Source organism: Acomys russatus, chromosome 11, assembly GCF_903995435.1.
Source record: "Acomys russatus chromosome 11, mAcoRus1.1, whole genome shotgun sequence".
Lineage (NCBI taxonomy): Eukaryota > Metazoa > Chordata > Mammalia > Rodentia > Muridae > Acomys > Acomys russatus.
This window is the reverse complement of record NC_067147.1, coordinates 3,594,244-3,620,499: the sequence shown is the minus strand read 5'-3', so window position 1 is coordinate 3,620,499 and position 26,256 is coordinate 3,594,244. Positions and strand designations below refer to the sequence as shown.

The 26,256-nt window shown below is 43.9% G+C and overlaps 1 protein-coding gene across 1 annotated transcript; it reads left to right on the top strand.

Annotated features, from left to right (window-relative positions):
• Il18rap (interleukin 18 receptor accessory protein) lies at positions 1-25,178 on the top strand. Its single transcript, XM_051152652.1, is given in 10 exon segments — positions 1-104; positions 540-855; positions 944-1,127; positions 9,017-9,164; positions 13,820-13,885; positions 16,551-16,674; positions 19,312-19,463; positions 20,427-20,564; positions 23,883-24,056; positions 24,715-25,178. Coding segments are annotated over 10 exon segments (1,836 nt in total). The 5' UTR covers positions 1-34.
• Positions 25,179-26,256: the final 1,078 nt, after the last annotated feature.

Below are 26,256 nucleotides of genomic sequence, written 5' to 3'. Positions count from 1 at the left end.
GTCACTAAAGCCATGACAGGAGCAAAGGAGAACCATGCTTTCTTTGGGCTGGATGTTTCTTTGGTTTGTTGCAGGAGAGCAGACTGCTACATTTAACCATTCAGGTAAGGGTTTTGTTTTGCATTTTAACACCATGAGTCTTGTGGTTATGGTCTAGAGTGACAGATAATCTGACACATCAGCAGCCTTGTCTAGTAGTACACAGCATCCTTCTCACTGTTAAAAGGAAGAGAAGAGAGTTTCTGGTGAATCGTACTTTCAGCAGACACCACATACAGCTGGGTGATCCTAGTGACCCCAGCTGGGTGTTCAGTGGGGACATTTAAAGAGGAGTACATGATTCTATCACACACAGCCAGTTAAGACACAAGCCCATTAGGAGGAAACCAGACTGTGAACCATTTTTATGTATGAAGTGGATGGTGTACCCATAGAATAGGGAGCTTCACCCTTTGTTACATCGACTCTACAATACAAATGAGAATTCCACCTTCTAACTAACATGTTTCTCTTGTTGTTTTGTTCAATGTAATTTTCAGCTTGTGCCACCAAAATTCTGTGGATGTATTCTGTGAGAGATCCCAAGGGTTTTGTCCTCTTTTGTGATTTACAAGAGCTCCAGTGGCAAAATTTCTCCCGCATAACCCCACTGTCACCAACACAAGACCCTGCTGGCACACCTTGCAGTGGGAGTCAGAACCTATCTGATGTCCAGTGGTACAAGCAACATCAGAGTGGAGAGCCATTAGAGGAGATCAGTAGAAGCTCCCTTCACATGGAGAACAACGGCATGCTGCATATAGTGGCCCCACAGGAGAACAATGTTCCATCATATATTTGTAAACCCAGAATTAGGTATGTCCCCAAGGCATCGCAGTCTGAGAATACTCTCCAGTTTTCTGTTATCTAGACAAATGCTGACAGCACTTTCTCTGTCTCTTAGGAGCCCCCAGGATGTGGCTTGCTGTGTCAAGACAGTCTTAAAAGTTAAGCTCCAGAACAATGAATCCTGTGGGAACACAGCACAAGATGAGCAAATCCTGCTTCTCGGTAGCACTGGCTCCATTCATTGTCCCAGTCTCAGCTGCCAAGAGGATGTACAGAGTCCAGAGATGACCTGGTACCGGGTATGAATGGATTTCCTTAACCTGCTGTGAGAGTCTGGTTCACACACTGTCTCTATGGGTGCGTTGTAGAAACATGAGTCAGAGAGCCTGAGGTCCAGCGCTATCTAGCCTGCTCTGTGCCTGGGCAAAGGACCTAACGTGGCTCTGTCCTCTGTAGAGTACAGCATGCTATTCAGATCAATAGAGTCACCCTTTTGATCAATATCAGGAGAAAAGTCCAAGTTGTGAGACTATCATACCAATTGCAGGGTGTGAACAGGCATCTCTGTGTGCAGGACAGGTTAATTCATTTATACTCTCAAAGAGAACAATGGGCATGGCTAAAGAAAAGGAAAGGAGCTCCCTTCAAGCAAGTCTTGGAGTAGTTTAAAAAGAAACAGAAGAGTGCAGTAGCTTCTAAAGACGAAGATGGTGAGAAAAGCACAGCAAGTCACCAGGTGACAAGTGGCTTCTGCCAAGCTCTTGTGCTTGAGGGAGTGTAGAAGAAAAGAGCACAAGAGAAAGTGTATAATGATATCCAGGGAACTATAAGCAAATACTCACATTAAAGAATTTCCATGTTTTCATTGTGCTATAGTTTTCCAAGTGCTTGCCGATACATGGTTGCTCATCCAACAGAGCCCCATCTGTGACACACCTCCTTCACCAAGGCCACACCCCCTTCACCAAGGCCACACCTCCTTCACCAAGGCCACACCTCTCAATCCTTCCCAAACAGTTCCACCAACTGCTGACCGAGCATTCTAATATATGACTAGCCTCTGGGGCCATTCTTATTTAAAGCACAGAGTGACCTCTGATTACTTCATGTCCTCCTGACTTGTAGAATTCTGCTCATCGCTATATTTGTATGCCCTCTAATGTGATAAGTTTCCATTCTTGCTGCCTGTAGTATTTTTTTCCTTACATTTCACTTTGTGTGATTTATGATACGTCTATTTCTCTTTGGGTTGAGTTTGGTTAGAAGTCTACAGCAGAGGGTTTTCCTTTTCCAGATTTAGCAAAGCATCAGCTCTTGCTTCTCTAGATGTGTTCTTTGATATGTTTTCTCTCTCTCTCCCTCTGACACTTCTATTAAACAAAGCTTCATTCTCAATATGGTACTCCGTGAGTCCCATAAGCCTTTGCATTAGTGCAGACTCTCTTCTCTCCTTGTTCTTCTGCTGAGTGATTTTAAATGCTCTCCTCTTGAGTTCCCTCATTCTTACCTCTGCTGACCAAGTCCACTGTTAAACACCTTAAAGATTTTTTTGCTTGTGACTATATTTTTTAAATTTAAATTTAATTTTATTAATTTATTCAGATTACAACTCAATTGTTATCCCATCACTTGTATCCTCCCATTCCTCCCTCCCTCCTTCTTTCACCCTATTCCCCTCCCCTAGGTCTAAGAGTGAGGGGGACCTTCTCCCCCACTATATGGTCATAGGTTATCAAGTCTCATCTTGGTAGCCTGCTTATTCTTTCTCTGAGTGCCACCAGGCTCCCACCAAGGGGAGGTGGTCAAATATGGGGCACCAGAATTCATGTCAGAGTCAGTCCCCACTCTCCACATAACTGTGGAGAATGCCCTGTCCATTGGGTAGATCAGAGTAGGGGTTCGATGCTTACTACTTGTAATGTCCTTGGTTAGTGCAATAGTTTGAGCAGAGCCCCCTGGGCCCTGATCCACCCATCACGATATTCTTTGACTCTCTGGGTCCTTCTATTTCCCCATCTCCTATATTTCTCTTACTTAGAGTCTCAGTAGGATGTCTCACATCTATCCCAATCTCCTGATAAGTGAACACTTTCGTAGGACATGCCCTTCGGGCTAGTGCCCAATTATAAGTGAGTATATACCATGTGAATCTTTCTGGTGGTTATATTCTTTATTTATGTATTTTTATTTAAAATTATTTTATTTTTCAAACTTCTAATTTTTTGTTTAGGAATGGGTTGCAAATTCTATTTTTCCCATCCATGATATCATGCAGTTCTTCAAACTTAAAATTGCTATGAATTTTTGCCCATGTTTATGCAAATAAATCTCTATGTTTCAAAACCCATTATTGGAATTTCCTAGTTTTTCATAATCTTTATGTCTTTGTGTTGGTGACTGCACACTTGAGATGTCACTGCACTGACTTTTGTAAGTGTTCTTAGTTGGTGACGCTTCTTCAAGAATATAGTCTAGCCTGGGATTTTGGGGTGGGGCTAAGGCAACAACTTCAGAGAACTTGACCTTGAATTGAATTCTCAGGAAGGTCAGAGAGAACACCCGTCTTCTTGGGATGAATGGAAGTGCTAACTCACTCCATGGTCTGTTGAGACACTTGGCCGAGCTGTGCTGTTAGGTCAGCTAGGCTTTCTGAATGTCTGTCTGTGATCAGTTGTGGTGCCCTTCCTGGATGGAATGGGATGTTATTTGAAATCTATGTGGAGCAGGACTCTATGATGGGCTGTAGGGTTTGGTGTTGTCCTTGGGTTGCCTTTCAGATACTCAAGGTGAGTAAAGGCAGTGATAGTTCTCTGCAGACAAATATACCCTTGTCCATGTCCCTGGGCCATAGTGAGGGTTGGTTTGATGACTGTCCTGTTGCCAGTGCTAGGCAGGCTTTCCGGTCATCAATACTTTTCTTCCCTGCATGGGACAGGCTTCAGGAGATTACTGGGGCCTAGTTGAGTGCACTGCACTTGCATGTTCTTAATTACTTAATGACTGAATCTTCAGAATTAAAATAAGGTACCTGTTATATTCTCTTCTTTTTTTTTTTTTTTTTTTTTCTGATTTCTGAAGTACAATGAAAAAGTGTCCTTAAGTAAACAGGTTCTTTAAAAAAAAAAAGGTAATTGAATTTAACAAGTTGGTAACAAGTTATTGATCTACACTAAACAATTATTTGACACAATGAAGAATTATATTAAGGGGCAATGGGAGTGTTTCTTCAGAAATGGTCTTGACACCATGATCACTTTGATATTGCTGTGACCTACTGTTAGTAGAACCAGACCATGAACTAAAATTTCCATTGGTGTTTTAAGATAACCTCACCTATGCCAGATTGGTTTGCTTCACTCCTGACATGTATAGTGTTGGGTCAACAGTCCTGTGTTCCCCGGAAGCTTTGCACATGCTTTGGCACTTCCCCTTTCTGTTCCCGTTGGCTTAGCTCTCTTAGAGACTGAAATCTTTAGGCGCCTTGTATGCTGCTTCCCGTGGAGAGTGGTGAGTGGGCTGAGACTGGCCAGACCCAAAGTTAATGTGGTTTTGAAGTAGGGAAGATAAATTATAATTTGGAAACTGTTTCCACGGTTGACCTAATAGCCTGTTGGATTATTCTCACTGCAAACAGTTCCTGCACATTCCGGGCAGCTTTAACTGCGGTTAGCCCCTTGCTGTGCCATCAGTGCTGAATAAGGAGGAGCTCCTTACTTCTTCTGCATTTTCTTCAGCTTCATGACAGCCCGACGATGTGGGCCAATCACTCTACAGTGGCAAAGCCAGCCTTGTGTGTGAGAGCTACAGCCAGACAACCTGAAGAATATTCTCAGTTGTCTTCCTAAGATGAGAGTCTGTGACCCATGTTCCTAACTCACTCCTGTTAGATTCAAATACATTGGTTTTAGCTCATCATTCTTTGTGTTAAGAACTGGAGCTCTGATTCTATAATTTTTTAATCCAGTGTACTGGGTATCATTCTCAGATTTTTGAAGCTTATAGATTAAACATGGGCATATTATTTTTTTCAGTGATTTTAATTTTTATTGAAAATAAATGTTTAATATACAATATGTTCTGATTATAGTTTCCCCTTTCCTGACTCCTCCCAGCCACCCAAGTCCACACCCTTGCTTTCTCCCTCAATAGAAAGCAAACTGGCAACTATAAAACCAAACAATTAAACCAGAATAAGACAAAGAAACAGAAAAAAAAAGAGCCAAAGAAAAAGCATAAGAAACACTCAAAGATGCACATACATACATACATACACACACAGAGAGAGAGAGAGAGAGAGAGAGAGAGAGAGAGAGAGAGAGAGAGAGAGAGGCACATTGGCACCCACAAAAGTCCTTTAAAAACACAAAATACTAATCTGTAATATACAAGCAAAATCTGTAAGATTAAAAAAAAATAAGTGTGGAGAGGAGAGAGTACCACTGAGCCAGCCTGTATGCTAGAGTTCTCAGCTGTGGGTCCTGGAGGATCCTTCTAACTGCATCTTTTCATGTCTTAGAGGGCATTATTGTTCAGTTATCTGAAAAGGGACCCACATGTCCTGTCATTCAGTTCAGAAGTATCTTTTTATCTAACAGGGAGATCAAGAAAGTATTTTCCAAACTGCACTCTAGAGTAATGACAGAATGTGCCTACTACAGCCCCCTGAGCCTCTAATGTGAATTTTCAACTAGAGAGAAAAATTCAATGACTTTTATATGTTGGCAGTTAGTGAATACAAGCTGGCTGATTTTAATCATTACTTCCCTTCCAACTGCTCATAAACCATCTATTTAATAATTTACTCAGTACTTTGGCTAGAAACTGATATTAGACTCATAATTTAAAATGTCTTGTTTCTTAACTTTCATAGGTTAGATTAAAATAAATATTATTTCTGGGTTGAAGCATAAGTTTGGCACTTCAGGTGATGAGATCAGGTGATTATTGCATGATGGTACTTACTAAAAAAGATCAGAAACAGAAGAACAAGTAATCCATTCTGTGAAAGATTAACACACTGCTCAGACAATAGAAACAGCGTTCTTGCATAGTATAAACTCTACGGGAGTGGAAATAAAAATTGTGGGTTGCTCTTGAGCCTTGGGGATTGGGGCTCTGCAGACATGTTTGAACTTGTGAACATGTGTGTGTTATGATCCACAGAACTAGGATTGGGGATACAGTGAAAGGAAGGGACATTCTCTTGGAAGAAGAGGAGCTTTGACAGAGGACCAGATAAAGAGGCAACCACAATGTTTTAGATTTTTCTGGCTCAAAATATATCCATGGTATTTATGAAGTCACAGAAAGTAAAAACCAATTCAATCATAGATAGCAAATATATGATGTGCTCAAATCCAGACAAGACGATGGATGATTTAATGATAAGGAACCATTTGAAGTCCATCAAGAAAGATGGGCTAAAATATAGATTTAGGAAATCCTCCAGAGGAGGGGGAGGAAGCCCAGAGATTAAGGTTCCTAGATAACCCTATAGTTTTGGGGTGCTCCCCAGTGCTGTGGTGCCTGGTAAAGTTTCAGGATAGTGCATTAGAAAATCACAATTGCCCCCTTGCTAAGAATGATTTTGGTGTTCCCCTTACATATGCTCTAAATGTCGGTTTTAGTGTCTTCAGGTTTTTCACTTGTTTCTTCCTAGGACTTTTGACACTTCATACAGATCACACAGTGGATGTTTCTCCTCTGTGCTTTTGTTTTCTACTGCTCAATCTCTGAGCACAACACAGTGCTTTGGGCAGATGTCTCTGCCTCTCTTTCCTGCTTGTGTGTGACTGAATACCCTGATGAGCCCTGTCTCTTTCCACATAAGGTTTTCCCCCAATTTCTTTTTCTTTGACATTTCTTTTGAGTTCGTGTCACAAAGTCTGTTAATGACACACACTAAAGCCATGATCACCATGTATAAAGTGAAGAACAGATCTATCTGGATCCCATCCACCCTCCTCAGTGGGTTGACTAAGGTCTTACTGAGGTGCATTCCATGCCCACTCTCCATCAGTTTCTCAAGACATTTACTGCATGCCCTCAGTCTATGTTTTGTCCTTCGAATGCTCTGACTGGGTTCTCTAAAGCTTTCTCCCTGGACTTTTCTTCCCGTTCTTATCCTCACTTCTAGAGTGCTCTTCATCTTAGAGATTCCCCTGTCTGTCTCTGCCTCTTGCACTGGCTTTTCATCCTGTCTGGCTACTCCCTATGACCAGTCTGACCCTCTTGGGCTCTTTGCCACCTCTGAGGGGAAGTTCTCTGTTGGGCCCCAGGAACTGCCTCAGACACTTGAAGGAGGGGAAATTCCTGCTCCTACCTGCAAGAAGGCTGGTGGAAGGGAAATCCCTCCAGCAGTAAGTGAAATGTTTAGTCAGAAAAAATTGCATTTAGTATTCAGTTCTCTTGTTTACTAGATGTTCTCATGCTAGATTTTATTTAAACTCTAAAATATTTTGTCTTCTCATTTGTAAAATGAAAGAGATAAAAATTCAGGCAAATCCCAACTCAGAGTCCTTTGGACAAGTGATAGGTCACATGAGGAGAAAGCAGAGAGGTGGTTCAAGAAAGAGGCATGCTGAGAGCGAGCTAGTGAGAACACAGACGGCACTGTATCATCAGTCTCCTAAGACAACCTAAAGAAACCTAAAGGTGTCTGGGGGAGGCAGCAGGGATACTTGGCCCTTTGGGAGGCATGAGAGAAGAGAAAGAGGGAAGGTCACAGCCAGCAGGTGGCCTGCTGTGTGAGGCAGTGGCATCCAAAGGTTTGTGATCTAATGCTAACCCTATGTAATCATGTGTAAGAGAGAATGTTGCAGCCTATGTAGGGAACAGATTCTTACCGATTTATTGACTCCCAGAGCTCCATAGCCAGCTGCTAGGCACCTTTCTCCAAACGCCTTATTGTGTGACTCTCCTGCTTGAGAACCTTTCTTGCCTTGCTCACTCCCAAATTCACATGTCCCAACCATGTTGTTGACCAGAGAAGCAAAGACCAAACCCATTCAGAATCACCCTGGCCTTGTTAACACATACTTGTTTCACTTTGCGTCATCCTAAAGTGGCACTTCTCTACAGTGGGTTCCTTTGTATCCTTCACAGCCCTGCACAGGCTCCAGGAAGCAGGCCTGTCTTGTGTGAGCTGAGACACACTGCCAAGTGCTCCCTGAGAGCTCTGCATGAGGTGACAGAAAAACCTGAGATGCAGGGCCTGGAGGCTCACAGTCTATTTCTGTGGCTGTACCCGGGCTTTACTAGCTACCTAGGGTCAATGACTTCTTCCAAAAACTATAGACAAGGATGCACCATGTTGCACACTTACTGTAAAACTGTAGTGCTGGTAACAGCTGTCAGCCTCCAAGACTTTGGGTGGGAACAAGTGATGACTTTGTCCCCCAAAGCTGAGTTCTGTTGGAGCTGTGGCTGAAGCTGCAGCCCATGATCTGGGGAAAGCGGTGAAGGACTTGCAACTTCAAGGATCCCATAGAGCAGGACCCCTCAGGGAGAGAGCCCAGAATGATCCCAGGTCACTCTGTTAGGAACCATACGCATCATATGAAAGGCCAAATAGAGTCACCAAAGGAATCTAAGTAAGATTCTTGTCTCATTTTAAGTTCAGAGTCAAATAATAACTTCTTAGTATAAAGTTGTTCTCTGTAATTATTATGCAGTGTGATTTACTTCCTTAATGTATTTTATTTACTACTTATTCTTATATTTAAATTAAATTTACTGAATGAGAAATATTTTATATATTGCTTTTACTGAAAACCCACAAGTTTCTCAACACACACACACACACACATGTATTGCCATTTTCAAGAACATGTGCATATAATTTATCTAAAATTAAGCTATGCATCTCTCCTGAGAAGACTGAGTATTCTAGAATACTCTTGAGCCTCCCCACGTTCTGCTCTGGGAAACACTGGGTCCGTATCTCTTTGTGAGCTGATCGGATTCTTTTCTCTGCAGTGTGCTGGAGTTAGGAAATGCCCCTTCTGTTATCTTAGACTTGTACACTGTAGTATGGAACATAGCACCTTCATCTTGTGGGATTCTCTTGTTTTGAGCAGACCCACCTTCACCTGCTTCAAACTTGTGAAGCATTTTTCTGTGTGAAACAAATATCAATAACAACTCTGAGTTTACAGAAAGGCATTTAATTTCTTATCTTTTGAATTAGGATGGAAGACTGCTTGAGAATAAGGAAAATCCCATTGAGGTGGATGCTATTTATGATTTTGACGAGGGTTTGTATGTCTGTGACTACACTCAGTCTGATAATGTGAGTTCCTGGACAGTGAGAGCTGTGGTCCAAGTGAGAGCCATCGGTAAGTGGGACTCTTTCTGAACTCTCTTGGACAGTGGTTAAGTGAAGAAAAGAGATAGTTACTTACTGGCAATCTTGCACTTTGGCAAACAATCTTTCCATCAGCTGAGAGCCAGTCCCTCAGAGGCTCAGTTCTGGGTCATATCAGTTGGATATCTATTCCCATCTCTCTTTTTCATTTTTCTTTTTTCAATAAATTTAAGCATGCATTAGCTATTTCATACATGAAACACTGACGGATATCCATGGATCTGTTTTAAATGAGTTAATATTTTTTTACACATGTTCAAAATCTTGTTACTTTTTTGACCTGTCTTTGACCTTGATTCTGCTTCTTTTTTAAACTTATTTTTGAATTTTTAACTTATTCACTTTATGTCCTGATTGTAGCCCCCCTCCCTGGTCTCTTCTTGGTCTCAACAGCCCTCTCTCCGTCATCCCTCCTGTCCCCCTCCCCTTGGGCGACCTTGCTAGGCCACAGAGGAAGAGGATGCAAGCAGTCCAGGTCAAAGTTGATAGGCTGGGGTCAGATAATAGGGGAGGAGGTCTCCCTCTATTCCCCTGCTTTTTTTTTAAGAAAAGGAACCTTACTGCTACACCTTGAGATCTGTGCCCCATTCCCTTGCCAAGAAGTATCCAAAGATTACAGTACGTACAGGTCAGTGGTTCTCAACTTTCCTAATGCTGTGACCCTTTCATACAGTTCCTCATGTTGTGGTGACCCCCAACCATAAAATCATTCTGTTGCAACTTTATAACTGTAAATTTACTACTGTTATAAATCATGCTGTGCACTATCCCTCATCCCTGGGGTCATTGGTCACTAGTCCTTAGAAATAAGGGAGCAGAATGGAAATAACTTTCCGGGACCAGCTTAGGGGAGGCAGATCGGTTTTATTCAGGATGAGCAAGTGTTCTATAGAACTTTGGGGAGGTGGTGGGGAAACCCAAGGTAGGCAAATGTCATTGGCTGAATGTCTAAGATACTGAGATTCCTCATTTGCATAGGGAGCCCTACCAGGAATCACAGGTGCTTGCTGAACAGGCTCTACTGGGAGAAAGGAAGCTCCCCCTAAAATTTCCCTAAGGACTACAGACATTCCTCAGGTAGAAGGTGTGGGGTTGGAGATCCAGATCAAGCAGGGAAGAGGGAGCCTCCCTAACAAAGGGCATTCTCCATTTTGCAGAGCTGAAGGCATTCAGGTTATAAATGGCTGCAGCCATAGAAGCAGTGGGGTCCAGCAATGATGTAAATACCTGTGTTTTCTGATGGTCTTAGGTGACCCCCGTGGACAGACCATTCAAACCCCAGAACGGCTTGGGACCCACAGGTTGAGAATTGCTGGTCTAGATACTTTGCATTTATGCTTTTGTGCTTTCCCCCTGCCCCCGCCACACACATGCATCTATTCGTAAAAACACAACATTGACTATTAATGATGAACACATTTAAATTTTTTCTAAATAATTTTGAGGGGTATAGGGCTTTTTTACTGGTATCAAGCAGTGGTATTGCTCCCTACCAATTTCTTCTCCCCTGACTAATGAGGAATCAAATGTTTCATCCCATATTTGTTGCCCCTTTGGTTGGACTCTTCTCTGGTTCCTGCCTTGGGCCATTTTTACCAGATCTACAAATCGCAGCATAACTGAATGATGATGGTAAATCATTCAGTCTTGGCTTCTGGGGTCAAAATATAACAAAATTGGTCATTAATGCCTTATTCCAAAGAACAGCAGAGTAGCTGGCTCAGTTCTCAGTGGAGACTTTCAGGAAACTTACTTCTGGTTTTATTACTGCTAGATACAGTCCAGATGTGGGGCATTAAGGCGGAGACACTCCAGCTTATTTCCAGGCTCTTGCCTTTCCATGGCTTTATTGTGTTAGAGGGAGCTCCTTGGGAGAGAAACTCCATGCGTACATAGCACTTTCTCCAGCAAGTGGTGTGTAAATATCCTTTTACACAGACATCCACAAGTCCCTAAGTTCTCAGTGATAGGATTTACTTTCGTCTTTCATTTGAAGGTATCTGTGCCAGTCATCCCTGTGTTGTCTGTCAAGATTTATACCCCTCATTTGTTGATCTCTCCCTCTTCGCACAGATCAGACACCAGGCTCTGTATTAACTTTGGGTTAAGATTGAGCTCCAAGACACCTCTTGTAACTGCTAAGGAATGACTGTTTTGTGTGTCAGGGAGATAGAAAACAGGAGGTCGCCACCCAGCCTGAAAGGAGAAGGAAGAGCAGAGGGCATATATTGGGTCTACCATTGGGTCCAACAATGGCGAAGCGAACACAACTGGGACCCTTAGGAAAAGAAATGTTAGCAATGCCATCCATTCCATTGGGAAGAGAAGAGCGAGTGCTGCCACTTATTCTTGTGTTGGGGCAGAAGCATCATCGATGTCTGGGAGTCCTGAGAAAACAGGAGAGAGAAGACCAGAGAACCGGAGTGGAGTCAGGGTTGGGCTCTGAGTGCAGAGCCCACATCATACTTTAAGCTAGTTCCAAGCTTTTATTTCATTCTTCTTTGTTTGTTTGTTTTCTTATTTGAGAAAAAACTTCTCTGTGTATACCAGGTTAGCCTATAATTCATAAGTAGCCTAAGCTAGCCTAAAATTTGTAATCTTTTGCCTCTGCCTCCTTAGTGCTAAGACCATAGACATGTACAATCACTTCTGACAAGTTTAGAGTTTTACACAAGGGAAAATAGGGGCCGCTCGGTATTGTAATGCACAAGCAGGCTTGTATCCAAGATAAATCACTTTGTCTACTATGAAGAAATAATATTTTTGAGAGTAAGTTTAGAGGCGGGAAAGACATGGTCAATTCAGGCAGTTGCCAACAGAAATGTGACCAACGGGAATGAATTGAAAGGATGGATGCTAGAAATATGCAGGAGATGCTTCAGTGAGAGTTTAGGGCCTAGGAATAAAAAAAGCCAGGGATGAGAGTCAGGGTTGTGCTGCCTTCTACTGATGTTGGGCAAGGTGGGAGGAGATGCGGTCATCATGCTTGATAGATAGTGAGGATGCCTCAGGAGGTAGGAGGGATGGAGTCTCTGAGTAAACAGAGCACCATGTGTTTTACAAAACAAATGAAAGGAACAGAAAACAGACATTCTAGCTTTCTGAGAGGGTAAGTCAGTAAACGCCATCACTATTCAGGAAGAATGAAAGACAAAGAGGAGGACAAGACTAAACACTAACTCGGAAAGACGTCAGTCATGATGCTGCCATGAAGAGGAGCTGTTTAGTACAGTGATGGAGATGCCAGGGTTGGAGACGAGAGTGTGAGAACAGCCAAGTGTGGGGAGGGCTCTGGGACTGAATCCCTGGGGTACATCTAACATGTATAAAGAGTAGAGGAGTAATAGCGTCATAAAATATTCACGGGTTGGTGAGTGTCAGTGGGAGGGAGAAACACATGGTGTGCTAGCAAAACACCTCTGGAGAACAAGACTGCCAGGAGGAGGATCAGGTGAGGGGTGTGGGCACTGATGCCACAAGGAATGAGCAAGCCCGCGAGAAGCCAGAGTCAAATAGCGGCCACGGATTTTAGCAAGAGGCAGAATATCTTCAAGAGAAAGAGGAACAATGGAAGCTCTTTTGAAACTCTGTGGCAGGAAGGTAAAAGGCAGACAAAGATCCAAACCTAGATGCTGGGCTGCTTGGTTCCGAGCTAAACCAGGAGTTGAAGGGATGCTGGCTGGATAGTTTTGAACTTGGGTAGCTTCTCTCTTTTGGCTAGCCCCTCAGGCAAATGGCAACAAGAAGAAATCATGCAGTGGCAGACACAGATGGAGGCTCAAGTCTGCAGTGAGCAGGACTAGCCTGGAAGACCATTTGCCAATGGAAAGATGGAGGTATAAAGAACTAATTGTTAACCTAACCTCTGTAGCTGATGTCTCAGTCAAACTTGGGTTTTATGTCTCAGGTATAACTCATCTGTTTTTGTTGAGATAGAGTTTCACACTGCCGAGCAATGTGTCCTTAAACCAGGTAGTCCAGCCAGCAAGCCCCAGGTATCTGTGTAACTCTATTTCTCTACACTAGAATTAAAAGCACGTGCACCATATGCCTGGTTTTTGGTTTATTTTATGGGTTCCATGGACCAAACTCAGGTTCTGTGCTTGCGTTGCAAGCACTGTACTGACTGAACTGTCAGCCCAGACCTGAAGAAACCACTTTCTGAGCGGAAAATCTCAATTCCCATATCTATGCATTCTAGGTAAAACTTAAGAAGAAAAGAGAGACTTTCACACGAACTCTGGGGCCCCATATTTGACCACGTCCCCTGGATGGGGAGGCCTGGTGGCACTCAGAGGAAGGATAGCAGGCTACCAAGAAGAGACTTGATACCCTATAAGCATATACAGGGGGAGGAAGTCCCCCTCAGTCACAGTCATAGGGGAGAGGAGTAAGGGGAAAATGGGAGGGAGGGAGGAATTGGAGGATACAAGGGATGGGGTAACAATTAAGATGTAATATGAATAAATGAATAAAATATATTTTTTTAAAAAGAAAGAAAAAAAAGAAGAAGTAAAGAGAGCATCAAAAAACTTAAATTGTTGCTGGGGTAAGACTCCCAAATCTTCAGCAAACATGTCTTCAGACTTCTCAATGCAAAGGGTGATTTTTGTTTTCATCTTTCAGATAAGGACACGAACCAGACGCCTGACATTCTGGATCCCGTCACAGACATGCTGGAAGTGGAGCTTGGTAAGCCACCCAGCATCACCATGCCCGGATGGCCCTGTCCCTCAGCAGATAGACTCAAGTGCGACATCACTGAGGGTGACTAGACTTCAAGTTAGAGTATCGGCTGTGAACCTTGACTTGGCCCTGACTAGGTTTTGTAGCCTCTCATGGTTTCTAAATCCTTCTAAGCCCCACTCATTATATTTGCCTCCCACTGACACATACTTATCCTTCATTAAGACAGCATGAAGGCAGGGTTGGGGATTTAGCTCAGTGGTAGAGTGCTTGCGTAGCAAGTGCAAGGCTCTGGGTTCAGTCCTCAGCTCTAGAAAAAAAAGACAAAATAACAAAAAAGACCAAAAATAGCATGAAGGAACATAATTCCAAGTGCCTGGTCAATTAAACAAGATTCTTCTCAGGAAAAGGCATGTGTACTTGAATATACATGCATATATTTCCATTTATGTTATGTGTATTAATTTACCAAGTTAGCCTTAACCCTTACGAATATGACCCTTGGGCTATTCCTTAAGACAATCATAGAAGAATATTTCAACTATTGCTCAAGTGTATTCCAAAATAGTGCCTCCTTCTTGACTTTTTTCTGGTTGCCTTTTATTTTGTCAAGTTCAACAACATTTATTATTTTACACACAGTCAAGTAGAAATTGCTACGTTTGAAAGCAAATGGCGGTGTTTAAGTACAATGTTTATCATTTTAAATTCTAATGTGCAAAGAAATCTAAACAAATTATTATTACAGTATAAGGTCAGTAGGTGGCAGCACTGGCACATTCTGAGGCTAGAAATAGTGGGGAAGAGGAAAAACATGAGAAAGGGGGGAAAAAGAAAACTAGTTCATTAAAAATATACAGCCAGGCTGTGCACAATATCAGGGAATTTAAAACATTGATAGTGAGAAAGGAGTAAGATCCAAAAATGAGCTTTCAAATCAGTTTTCTACCCATGCACCCAGAAATCAATCCAAGCGGAGGATAATCTGCACTGGGAGTGGAAGGAGGAAGAAGGAGGGTGGTCCAATAATATGTCTGGTCCACTTATCATGCAGCATGCAGAAGAACATCTGAGAATCCAAATGATTCTATAAACTCATTGGTGTAGTAATGACAGAGGGAAAGCACAGCTTTCACCTCAAAAGTGACAACAGGTAGCTTATTCTGGAACCAGATATAAGCGACAGTGACCAAGAAGCACAGATTCCGTTACCCCAAATCCATTGCTTTAACAGTTTCATAAAGTTTTTTGGTAACAGGAAAAAAAAAAAAAAAACTAAAAAATTAAGACACTTTCCAAAAACACTGGGGAAGAGATGAGATACACAAGTTGCAGCCAGTGGGGACACCTCAGTGGTTAGACAACACTTTAGCATTTTGGTTGGCAGAAGCCAGCTGCCTATTAAAACTAATATGTCCTAAAAATTTAATATATCTTAATTGTCATAAGAACATTAAGTCAGCTATAGGGTATGCAGGGAATGGCTGCTAAGGAGAGAAAAGAGGGCTCAAGATACATTGTAACGAGAGTGTAGGCCTGGGGTACCCTGTAATGAGAGTGTAGGCCTGGGATACCCTGTAACCAGAGTGTAGGCCTGGGATACACTGTAACGAGAGTGTAGGCCTGGGATACCCTGTAACGAGATTGTAGGCCTGGGATACCCTGTAACGAGAGTGTAGGCCTGGGATACCCTGTAACGAGAGTGTAGGCCTGGGATACCCTGTAACGAGAGTGTAGGCCTGGGATACCCTGTAACGAGAGTGTAGGCCTGGGATACCCTGTAATGAGAGTGTAGGCCTGGGATACACTGTAACGAGAGTGTAGGCCTGGGATACCCTGTAACGAGAGTGTAGGCCTGGGATACCCTGTAACGAGAGTGTAGGCCTGGGATACCCTGTAATGAGAGTGTAGGCCTGGGATACCCTGTAATGAGAGTGTAGGCCTGGGATACCCTGTAACGAGAGTGTAGGCCTGGGATACCCTGTAACGAGAGTGTAGGCCTGGGATACCCTGGAACGAGAGTGTAGACCTGGGATTCCCTGGAACGAGAGTGTAGGCCTGGGATTCCCTGGAACGAGAGTGTAGGCCTGGGATACCCTGTAAAGAGAGTGTAGGCCTGGGATACCCTGTAACGAGAGTGTAGGCCTGGGATACCCTGTAACGAGAGTGTAGGCCTGGGGCCTTGCACCCCTTCTACAGCCACTGAGGCCTGGACCATTAGCTGGCCTCGCAGAATGGTCAGTATAAGGTGTGGGGGAGCGGTTCCCAGGAATTTCTATTTTTGGTAACCTCATGGCATTCATTCAGTATGTAAGCATCCATTAGTAAAATGGTCTTTTTGACTTGTCTTAAAGGTCATCAGCAATGCTTAAGACTAGGTTGAAAACTAAACTGTTCACAGAGATCTAACTTTCCCCTTGTGATATGATTGCGAATTTCCTCCTGTTAGGAACATAGATACACAACTTAACCACAAGGGACAAACATAGCAGTAATCGGGTTGCTATGTGGGATGTGTCAATGTTTGGCTATTCCTGGTGCCCACTGACTGACACCTGCCTACAGCCTGGTGCAACCTTCTGGTTTTTGACATGGACACATCACTGTTGTGATACATTTCCTTCCTGTTATTTTTTTTTTTTTTTTTTTTTTTTTACTTCTGCATTTTCAGGAAAGTCTTTGACTCTACCCTGCAAAGTTCAATTTGGCTTCCAAAAAGACTTAAAGGCTGTAATAAAGTGGTATGCCAAAGACTCTACCGGGGAATGGGAACTCCCAGTACTTGGAAACAAAAGGTAAGAAAAAAGACTATGAACTTTAGTCATTGTGACTCAAAGCAGATGCTTTAAAACCTTTAGCAATTGCTAAAAGAGAGTTTATGGTGCTCAGGTAGCCGCTGGAGCCAACCAGTGGTGAAAATAAAATGACAGAATGCTATCTATCTATCTATCTATCTATCTATCATCTATCAATTGATCATCTATTTACCCATCCATTCATTACCTCCTGTCCATTCATTTATCATCTCTTATCTCTTCCTAGTATATTAATTTAAAACCAGGAGACACTCTATTTCTGATGGGTCCCTAAAGTGAACTAGGTGTACACACCATTTAGCCAATGATATAACCATATACAACAGTGGTTCCCTAAGACTGTACCACTTAGCAATATTGGGGCCATATTGCCTGTATTAAGTACACTGTGATGTTTGTACAATGTTTTAAAACACCCTAGATCATGTTAAAGTCTTTGAAATTAAATTTAATTTTTTTGAGACAAGGTCTCACGTATTTCAAACTGACTTCAAACTCTCTATGTCGACCAGATAAACTGGAACTTTGTAAGTGAGGAAATTATAGGGATGTATTGCCACACCCTCTGTATGTGGTGTTTGGGATCAAACCCAGAACCTCATGCATTCTAGGCCAGCACTCTACCCACTGAACCACATCCAAAGTTCTTTCTTTCTGCCTGGATACCAGGAACATCACCTGTGCAGAAGATGTGCTCTGTAACTTGGCCAGATCCTCAGCCCACAAATGGTTCAAAAACAAATGAGAGAGCGTGGATCCTGCTACTCCCAACCTTCAACTGTGTCTTCATTCTTGGGTTAAGGAAATGGCACAGTAGTACAGATGCTGACAAAAGGGAATTGGTGAAGTAGCTCCCACTGGTGTGGGTGGAGCCTTGGAGAGGAATCATCTATCTTGGAATCCTAGCAGGCTGCAACATCTTATAATAATTAGACTTCATGTATTGTTTTCTATTGACTATCACCAAACCCAGACTCATGTGAGAAAGCTTGATTAGTTGAAAGGAAAACTGTAGACCCAAAGCGCCAAGCCATCCAATGCCTAGGGAAGCAAACTTCTAGTCCTAGAGTGAAGGAGCTGAGGGGCCACCACGGCTACTCAGACACATCACTAGGTGTGTTCTTCTAGTGTTCCACACTGAACCCAAAATAAGAATCCACAGAATGTTCCCTCTAGTTTTTAAAGCATTTCCCTGCACAAATATAGTATTTGAAAACCATAGATAAAGAGCAAAGGAATGATTTAACTAGGGAAAAAGAAATTAGCAAGAAGTCCTAAGATCAAAGAGGCCATTGGATCTCAAATGTGGCTGCAGGAGAGTCCACGGAGGAGAAGCATGGCAGGCCACAAGCTCTCATGTCACCTGTGGATTTCATCTTCCTTTGCTGGAAGTGGAAGGTGACCCTGGCCTTCTGTGAGACTCCATTACATGTGTGTGTTCTCTTGTGAAAGCTTCCATCTTGCATGGCCACCATAAGGGACAGGCATAGTAGAAGCCACAAGCATATCACAGTGTGTGGCAAGCAGAGACCGATTGTCGGCTTGCAGCAGCATAGCCTAAAATGGCCAACTGAACACAGTTTCTTAATGTGACAAATGAATGATGCAGCTTTAGAAAGTAGGAGCTGGGTCAATGTGGAGAACCACAATTTTCTGGGCAGGGTAGAATGTCAGAGATCTGGGAGCCAGGCTGCAGTCAGGACATAGCACTGGATGACGTCACTACTGTGAGCAAGCACTGCGCCTCCATCTTCTGAGCCTTGCCCCTGACACTACCAAGTTAGAATGTGCATATCATGACTCCTTACGGTCTGCGTGTGATGAGGTATTAGAGAATCCATAGTCAGTGCTCAGCACAATATCTGACAACAAGTCTCAAGAGGAACTAGGTGTGTGTGTGTGTGTGTGTGTGTGTGTGTGTGTGTGTGCGCAAGCATGTCTGTGTGCAGGTGTAATTGTGTGTGTGCTGGTGTGTATTGCAGGTGTGTGTGGGTATATATGTTTATGTGTGTTGAGTGTGTGTATATATGTGTGTGCAGGTGTGTACGCGTATGCAGTTGCAGGTGTGTGAATATGTGGGCCTGTACGTGTATGTGTGTGCCTTTATACACATGTGTACTTGCATATTAAGGTTAGGGGTAAATCTCATGCTTCACTCCTCAAACGTCACTAACCTTGTTTTGGGGGAGGGGCAGAGTCTCCTGCTGACTAAACTAGGCTGGCCAGTGAGGCACAGAGATCCATAAAGCCTTCCCAGTGCTGGGATTCAAGTCCATGTTGCCATGCCTGGCTTCCCACATAAGTGTGGAGATTAACCTTAGGTCTTTGTGCTTGGGAAGCAAACACTTTACAGACTGAGCTTATTCTTAAGTTATCGTTAGTCTCCATTTCCAAGGGGAGTTGCATAGAGTAACATTCAGGGCAGGACCACAGAGACTTACACCTTAGTGTGCATCCTTAGCGGAGACCGTCCTTCATCCAGAACAAGGTTCTCTGCATTTCTGATCTCCTGCTGTCTTTTTATGATAACCCCCACTGGCCGGCTGTCAGCCTTCCTAGCTGGATGGATGCAGTTGAACTTCCTGAGTGGGTATCGGATTTTTCCTCCTCTTCCAGCATTAAACACACGTTCAAGGATAAAGTCATTGAACACACGGCCTTCTTGAGAGAAGTCACCCAGAGAGATCTTAGTAGAACGTTTGTTTGCTTTGCTCAGAACTCCATTGGGAACACAACACGGATCCTCCAGCTGAGGCAGAAGGATGGAGGTAAGCCTAGAACCTTGTTCCTAAAAAGACTGACATCTGTTCTTCTTGGAAGGGAGAGGGGTGTTTTCCCAAAGGAGAGTGGCAGGTTTGCAATGCTTGCTTTCCAGATGCAGAAGCCTTTTGCTGTGTTAACACATTTAAGGCCTTGACCATGGTAGTGCAACTGACTTTGACCTAGGCTTCTTACCTACTTATTTGTGCCTGAGAGCACGTCCCTGAATGCACTCATCACTCATCTAGTCCCTTCATCCCGCCACCCACTCATTTACCCTTTTCACTCAACCATTCGCTCAAGCCCTCAACCAACTCATTCATGCCACCGGCCCCCAAGCGTCTCTCCAGCCGCACATCACCCCCATCCACTGTGGCAAGCCCAGTGATCAGCCCTCGCTTTCTTTGCTGTATGCCTTGGCTGGCTTCCAGATAAATGTGAAAGCAGCTAGTAGAAATGCTCACCAAGGAACAGCCCAGAGATGAGGTTGGGGTCATGACTCACTCAGTGAGTCGATGACTTGTAGCACCATCAAGGACGTGTAAATGTCCTGAAACCGTAGCGTGACGGCATGAGCGTACTGTGACAATGGCTTCTCTCTGTAGATTCCTTATTTATAAGATGACTCATGGGGTGTGCAGAGTGACACTGATGTAATCCCTGGTCTGGGAGTGGACAGAGTTTGGCAGGAATGAGAGAGAATGCAAATATAATTTGTAACCAGCAATGGGAGAGGTTTAAATGAGCTTGTGTAGACATTCATGGGTGTACAAATAAGTAAAGTAGCTAAGTATTGTAGGTCCCCCCCCCATCACAAACCTCCCACGCCACTTGGTTCTCGAAAGTTAATTGCAGACAGTTCCACTGGGGCCTAAGATTGAAGATAAAAGCAGGTAGCAGCCGTGGGTTGGATTATGTGACAGGGCGCATTGGTGCGGTTGTGTTCACTCACAGCTGTGTGTGTCCTTCAGCGGTATTTGTATACATCCTGCCTGGCACGGCCATGCTGCTGGTTGGCGTTCTGGTGGCCGCCGCCTTGCTCTACTGCTACTGGATCGAAGTCGTCCTGCTGTGCAGAACCTACGCGAACAAGGATGAGACTCTGGGGGGTAAGGTCACCCAGGGTGCTGTTCTCTGACCTCAGGCCTTCTTTTCTTAGAGCTGTCTTAGGTACAGTTTCACACGCTTCCAGCAAGCTCTGGCCAGAGAGAGAAAGTCTGACAGATGGCCACTTGTCTCTCAAGTTTGACTTCTTCCAGATCTGGCTTCACACCAGGAAGACGGAAGAGCAATTCTAGTTCATTCTACTCACCAGGAACCTTGTAGAAGAAGAAGACACTTTTGTGAGGCCGGAAAACATTCTTGCCACTAGCCAATCTGAGGCAGTTCAGCAAGTGACAGCTTCCTGTCCTGGTTTCCTCAGTCACAGAACCGGGCTGTAAAGGCAGCAAACAAATAGAATAAAGAGTGAGCTAAGAGCTTGGGCATATGGCATGCACTTAGACTGGTACCTGAGGTATAGAGTGCACTATGGTCAGCAATAACTGTCCTTTCAGGACTGGAGTGCATGCATTGCCTGTGTATTGACTATTGTTGTTTCCACAGGCCCCTTAGAGAGAGAAAGATGAAGGCACACCCTTAGATTAGATCACCAGAGGTGGCTGTATCTCAGCCTTGAGTCTGTAGTCTGGCTTTAGGAAACCCATCACCTGCGTTATCTCCACATGAAAATAAGATATTCCAGCCCGGTGTGGTGGTGCTCACCTTTAATCCCAGCACTTGAGAGGCAGAGGCAGGCAGATAGCTGTGAGTTCAAGACCAGCCTGGTCTACAAAGTGAGTTCAGGACAGCCAAGACTACACAGAGAAACCCTGTCTCAAAAACAAAAAGACAAAGACAAAAACCAAAAACAAATGAAAATAAGATATTCCAGGCCAGGGATTTGTCCCAAACAAGTAGCAAGTTGCACCGAATACCAGTCCCATTATTACTGAGGAAATTTCCTCCCGTTTACCCACCAGACCTGATTATATAGCTATCAATGGCGTGTGAGGCTGGAATACTGCTTTAACATTTGCTGGCCTCAGAAAACCTCAGGTTGGCATATTTGCAGTTTCCGTGAACCACTGAAAGAGGCATAGGCCTTCCTGCCAGGTAAGGACCCTCTCACTGGGAGGCTCCCCCTGAGGCCAGCGGCTTTTATAGGCTGTGTAAATCACCCAGGAAGGGAAATGTGCCGGGTCTGAGCTCAATCCCCGAGACCAGAAAACAGAAAGAATCACCCAGCACCAAACTAAGAAAGCAGGAGGAGAGGTACACAGATCTCATCTTCCTTTAATCATTGATGACATCCTTCGAAATCCTTATGCCAACAGTGTTTTCAGATGTTTTGCTTCTTGCTTGTTGCTTCTTTATTTGAATGGAACAAACGCCTAATCTGTCTTCGCTAGCTGACACCACACCTATTCCACTAAAATATTTTTCTCCTCAAGACTCCAGAGTTTACAAAGAGGAGTCACTGGATAGGAAACATTCAATTTTGTCATTTTACTTTTTGACTGTGTGAGTTGTTCAGAATTGGGCTTTCAAGCACAGTGATTTAGTGCCCTCTGCTGGTCAAACTGATATTTGTCTGTAAAAATCAAAGCCAACAAGTTTGTTGTGAATATTTAAACTTAATTTAGAAAGAAATAACATCAGGAGGACATAAGTAGGTCATCTAACACCACACTCTGTAATTTCGTTACTAAGTAAGTTTATCGTTTGCATTATAGAAAGCCCTGGGATTTTATGAAACTATGAAAGGAATAGGGGGGGCTGTGGTGTGCTTAAACACATCAACACTTAACCTGCAGTTCTCACTCCAATTTCTACTTTTTCCTATATGGCCAACTGAGAACCTCACAAACCAGCTTCCGTACCTCTGGTGGCTCTGCACCCCCTGTGTTGTTTGTGGTTGGAACTCAATCCCTGAAGCCTCTCCTTGGATCCACACTGGGCGTGTGTACCATGGAACAGCCCGCGAAATGCTAGTTACCTGCACCAACACTGTGCATGCAAGTTGTGGAACGGGTTGGAATATAGACCCCAGCTGCTCCATCCCAAAGCCTTCCCATTATTGTGTGGCGGTTTCTGTCTTTCCTGACCCGTTCTGTAGCATATGCCATCATAGGTCTGCCTGATAATGCCAACAGCAGAAACACAAGGGACCTGCAAACATCCTAAGACAAAATCTATAAACATAGCTTCTCAAATATTAGGGGAGGGCTCAGTGAGAGCCAGACACCCAAGCAGACATATGGGTTACCTTATGCAACACATATGGCTTGACAGCCTGCCAGGGGGCCTCTACTGATCTCACCGTACACTCCATAGATCCAGGTACAACTACTGTCAGGTGCCACTTTGTGACAAGTGTATGTTCTACACATATAGCCTTAGGCTACTCTTCTTTGTAGAAACACAATGAAGTATACTTGTATACATCTAAATGATATTGTCTACTGCACACCAGGCTGTGAGCCTTACGGAGAGTGTATGCATGGAAGTCTATCACTACACGCATGTATGCAAATACATAGATAGAGCCCCAAGTTTGGATGGGTAAAACAATCAACATTCAATTAAGCAGAAGGGAAATTTTACCCAATCAAGAGACTTGATTAATACCAGCTATGTAAGGCTGCTGATGGTGGAGCAAACAGCGTTCAGGAGTGGGAGTGTGTCCTACAGTAATGACGAGTATAGGACAATAAATGTGTGGGGCGGTCACATAGTTATGTGTTGTCAAGCGTTGTGCACCAGACGTGGTTGGTCTGCTATACTTCCCCCCGTATGGTGAGCACACAGCGGGCCACACCATTTGACTGTGCACGGAAGGAGTACAGTGTTGCGATGGTTACTGGGTGATAAGGGTTACCTGGTGCTATTATCTGACGGGACCTCCACTGCACATGTGCCCACTATTGAACCGTCACTTGCTGGTGTGTGGCTGTAAGTGTGCCGTCATCTTCCGATGGATATGGGGTCCAGGTCTTAGCGGAACTTGTTTTCTGGTTATTATCACGCTTTAACAGAGCAGACTCTGCTTTGATGTGTAACTAATGAGCCAGAAACTGCAGATACAAAGAAAGAGGCCCTCCTGAGCACACGGGATGCAATCAGGGAGGCCCCCACTGTTTGATCTAGCCCTAGCGAGGACACAGTGGTGCTTCATAAATTAATCATTGGGTTTTATGTGGACAATCAAAACCACTCAATGGTGTGATTATAAAATGGATGCATCTGCTGGCTTTGTTTTTAATTCCTTTTTGTAAGGATCCCAAATCTTGTTTCTGACCCATTTAGCATATGCTCCAAGCATCTGTATATACCATGATAATTAAGAAAAAGGACATTGGTCACGCTTAGTTTTTTCTCTTTCTCAGATAAGAAGGAATTTGATGCATTTGTTTCCTATGCAAATTGGAGTTCCCCTGAGAGCGAAGCCACCAGATCTCTGAGCGAGGAACACTTGGCCCTGAATCTATTCCCGGAAGTGCTGGAAAACAGATATGGGTATACCTTGTGTTTGCTTGAAAGAGATGTGACCCCTGGAGGAGGTAGGTCTCACCTGAAAAAAACAATTGTAACACAGAGAGTAACTAAAAACATTTTCTATGCTATCTTCTGTGCAGTATACAGCCCAAACTTTGTTTTTTATGAACTTAGACTGTCTTGGGCAAGAACACAGAAAAGTGTGTCCCAGAGACTTGCTCTATCTTCCAAAAATATCTATTTTCAGCAAAATAATAAGCAATAGAGGGCCCTGGGAATGCATCCAGGACATGGGGCTTTTTCCTGGGTTCTCTGTGGGAAATAACCACTCTCATTTGGAACGGGTGGCCTTTCTGGCTTCTAGAATTGTGCTCTTCAAATTCCCAGCATGGGGCGAGGCAGGCATCTCAGCTCACTGTCACCCATGAAGCATCAAGCCTCCAATGGCCCACTAACCTTCCCTGTCTCAAATACACCTACGAGTAGCCTGGGATATACAATATCCCTCAGTCATGTGACTTAAGAGGTTTCGGTAGTGATTTAAGGAGGCAGAATACAGAGACGGTCACTGGGTGCTGGTGCATAAACTCAACAGTTCAAAGTGGTGACAATAAGAGAGGCAGAGGCTCTTCCTCTGGAAGAGCAGCCAGTGCTCTTACCCTCTGAGCCATCTGTCTAGCCCCTGGGACTCAAGTTTTAATAATATCATTTATTTGCTTCCAGTGTATGCAGATGACATTGTGAACATCATTAAGAAAAGCCGAAGAGGAATATTTATCCTGAGTCCCAGCTATGTCAATGGACCTCGTGTCTTTGAACTACAAGCGGCAGTGAACCTTGCCTTGGTTGATCAGACACTGAAATTAATTTTAATTAAGTTCTGCTCCTTCCAAGAGCCAGAATCTCTACCTTATCTTGTCAAAAAGGCTCTGCGGGTTCTCCCCACAGTCACGTGGAAAGGCTTGAAGTCAGTGCAGCCCGGCTCCAGATTCTGGACCCAAATATGTTACCACATGCCAGTGAAAAGCTCCCATAGGTTTATGTTCAAAGGGCTCAGAATTATCCCAAGAGGTTTTCCCCCTGATAAGGACCTGGTGAGGCAGAAGCCACTGAGAGGAGTGCCCAGCTCAGGGGACAGCCACGGAGCTCAGAACCCCCTCCTCTCCAGCCATTAGCAGAAGTGCTGAAGGACGGAACCTGCTGTGTGATTTTGGCTCATAGAACATTGAGACTTCCGCCCTTCAGCACCAACGGAGTTCAACAGGCAGTGGAATAAAGCAGCAGCCATGGCTTTAGGGTCTGAGTTCCCAGAATGGACACAGAGGGAGTGACCACTGCAGGCCTCTGCATGCACTCAGCACACTCTGAGGGAGTGACCACTACAGGCCTCTGCATGCACTCAGCACACACTGAGGGAGTGACCACTGCAGGCCTCTGCATGCACTCAGCACACACTGAGGGAGTGACCACTGCAGACATCTGCATTTGCTCTGCACACACTGCTTGAGAGTTTCCAAGTAGCCAGAACAGAACCAACAGAAATAGCTCCATGGGCTGTCCAATGTGCCTGCATGTATGTCTGTTTTGCACTGTGTGCATGAATTTATCACATATGTGTGTGTGTGTGTGTGTGTGTGTGTGTGTGATCAGATCAGACAAAGGTAATTTTATTTTATTAGATATGAGCGATTGGAATTCTATCTAAAGCTCTTCTGTAAAGAAATTTTGCTGCATGCTTATTTGTCAAGTTTACAGAGAGGAAACATAAAAGGTGAGACAAACAGAGCACAGACTAGATAGGACCTCCTGGGTCCTTGTGGGAAATGACCCCTTTGAAGGCATGAACTAGGTATGTGTTTCTAGAACTGCAGTTGGACAATGTGCATGGAATCCATTATTGCCAGGAAATATCATGACTCAGAGATGCACTCAGTGAGCTCATCCTGTGTCTTTGCTTAGCACCACAGTACACTGCAGAATGCTAGGCATTCCCCTGGTGACCACCGCGGCCCTGAGTGAGAGCTGTTTACCGCTCTGCTCAGCACCTTAGAGATGGTCGCATCCCAAGTCATTAGCTCCAGGAAAAAAACCACAAGCTTAACCTTGAGTGAGCCAGAAGTTTGACTCAACTTCTTCTAAGTTGTGGATATCCAAGAGGACACAGCGGTCCAATTGGCTGGTGGAGTCTTCATAGGCCTTAGATTTAGGAACAGGGTGGAGCTGACCACAATTTTCACCCTTGTTTCTGTTGCCAGAGGTATTTCA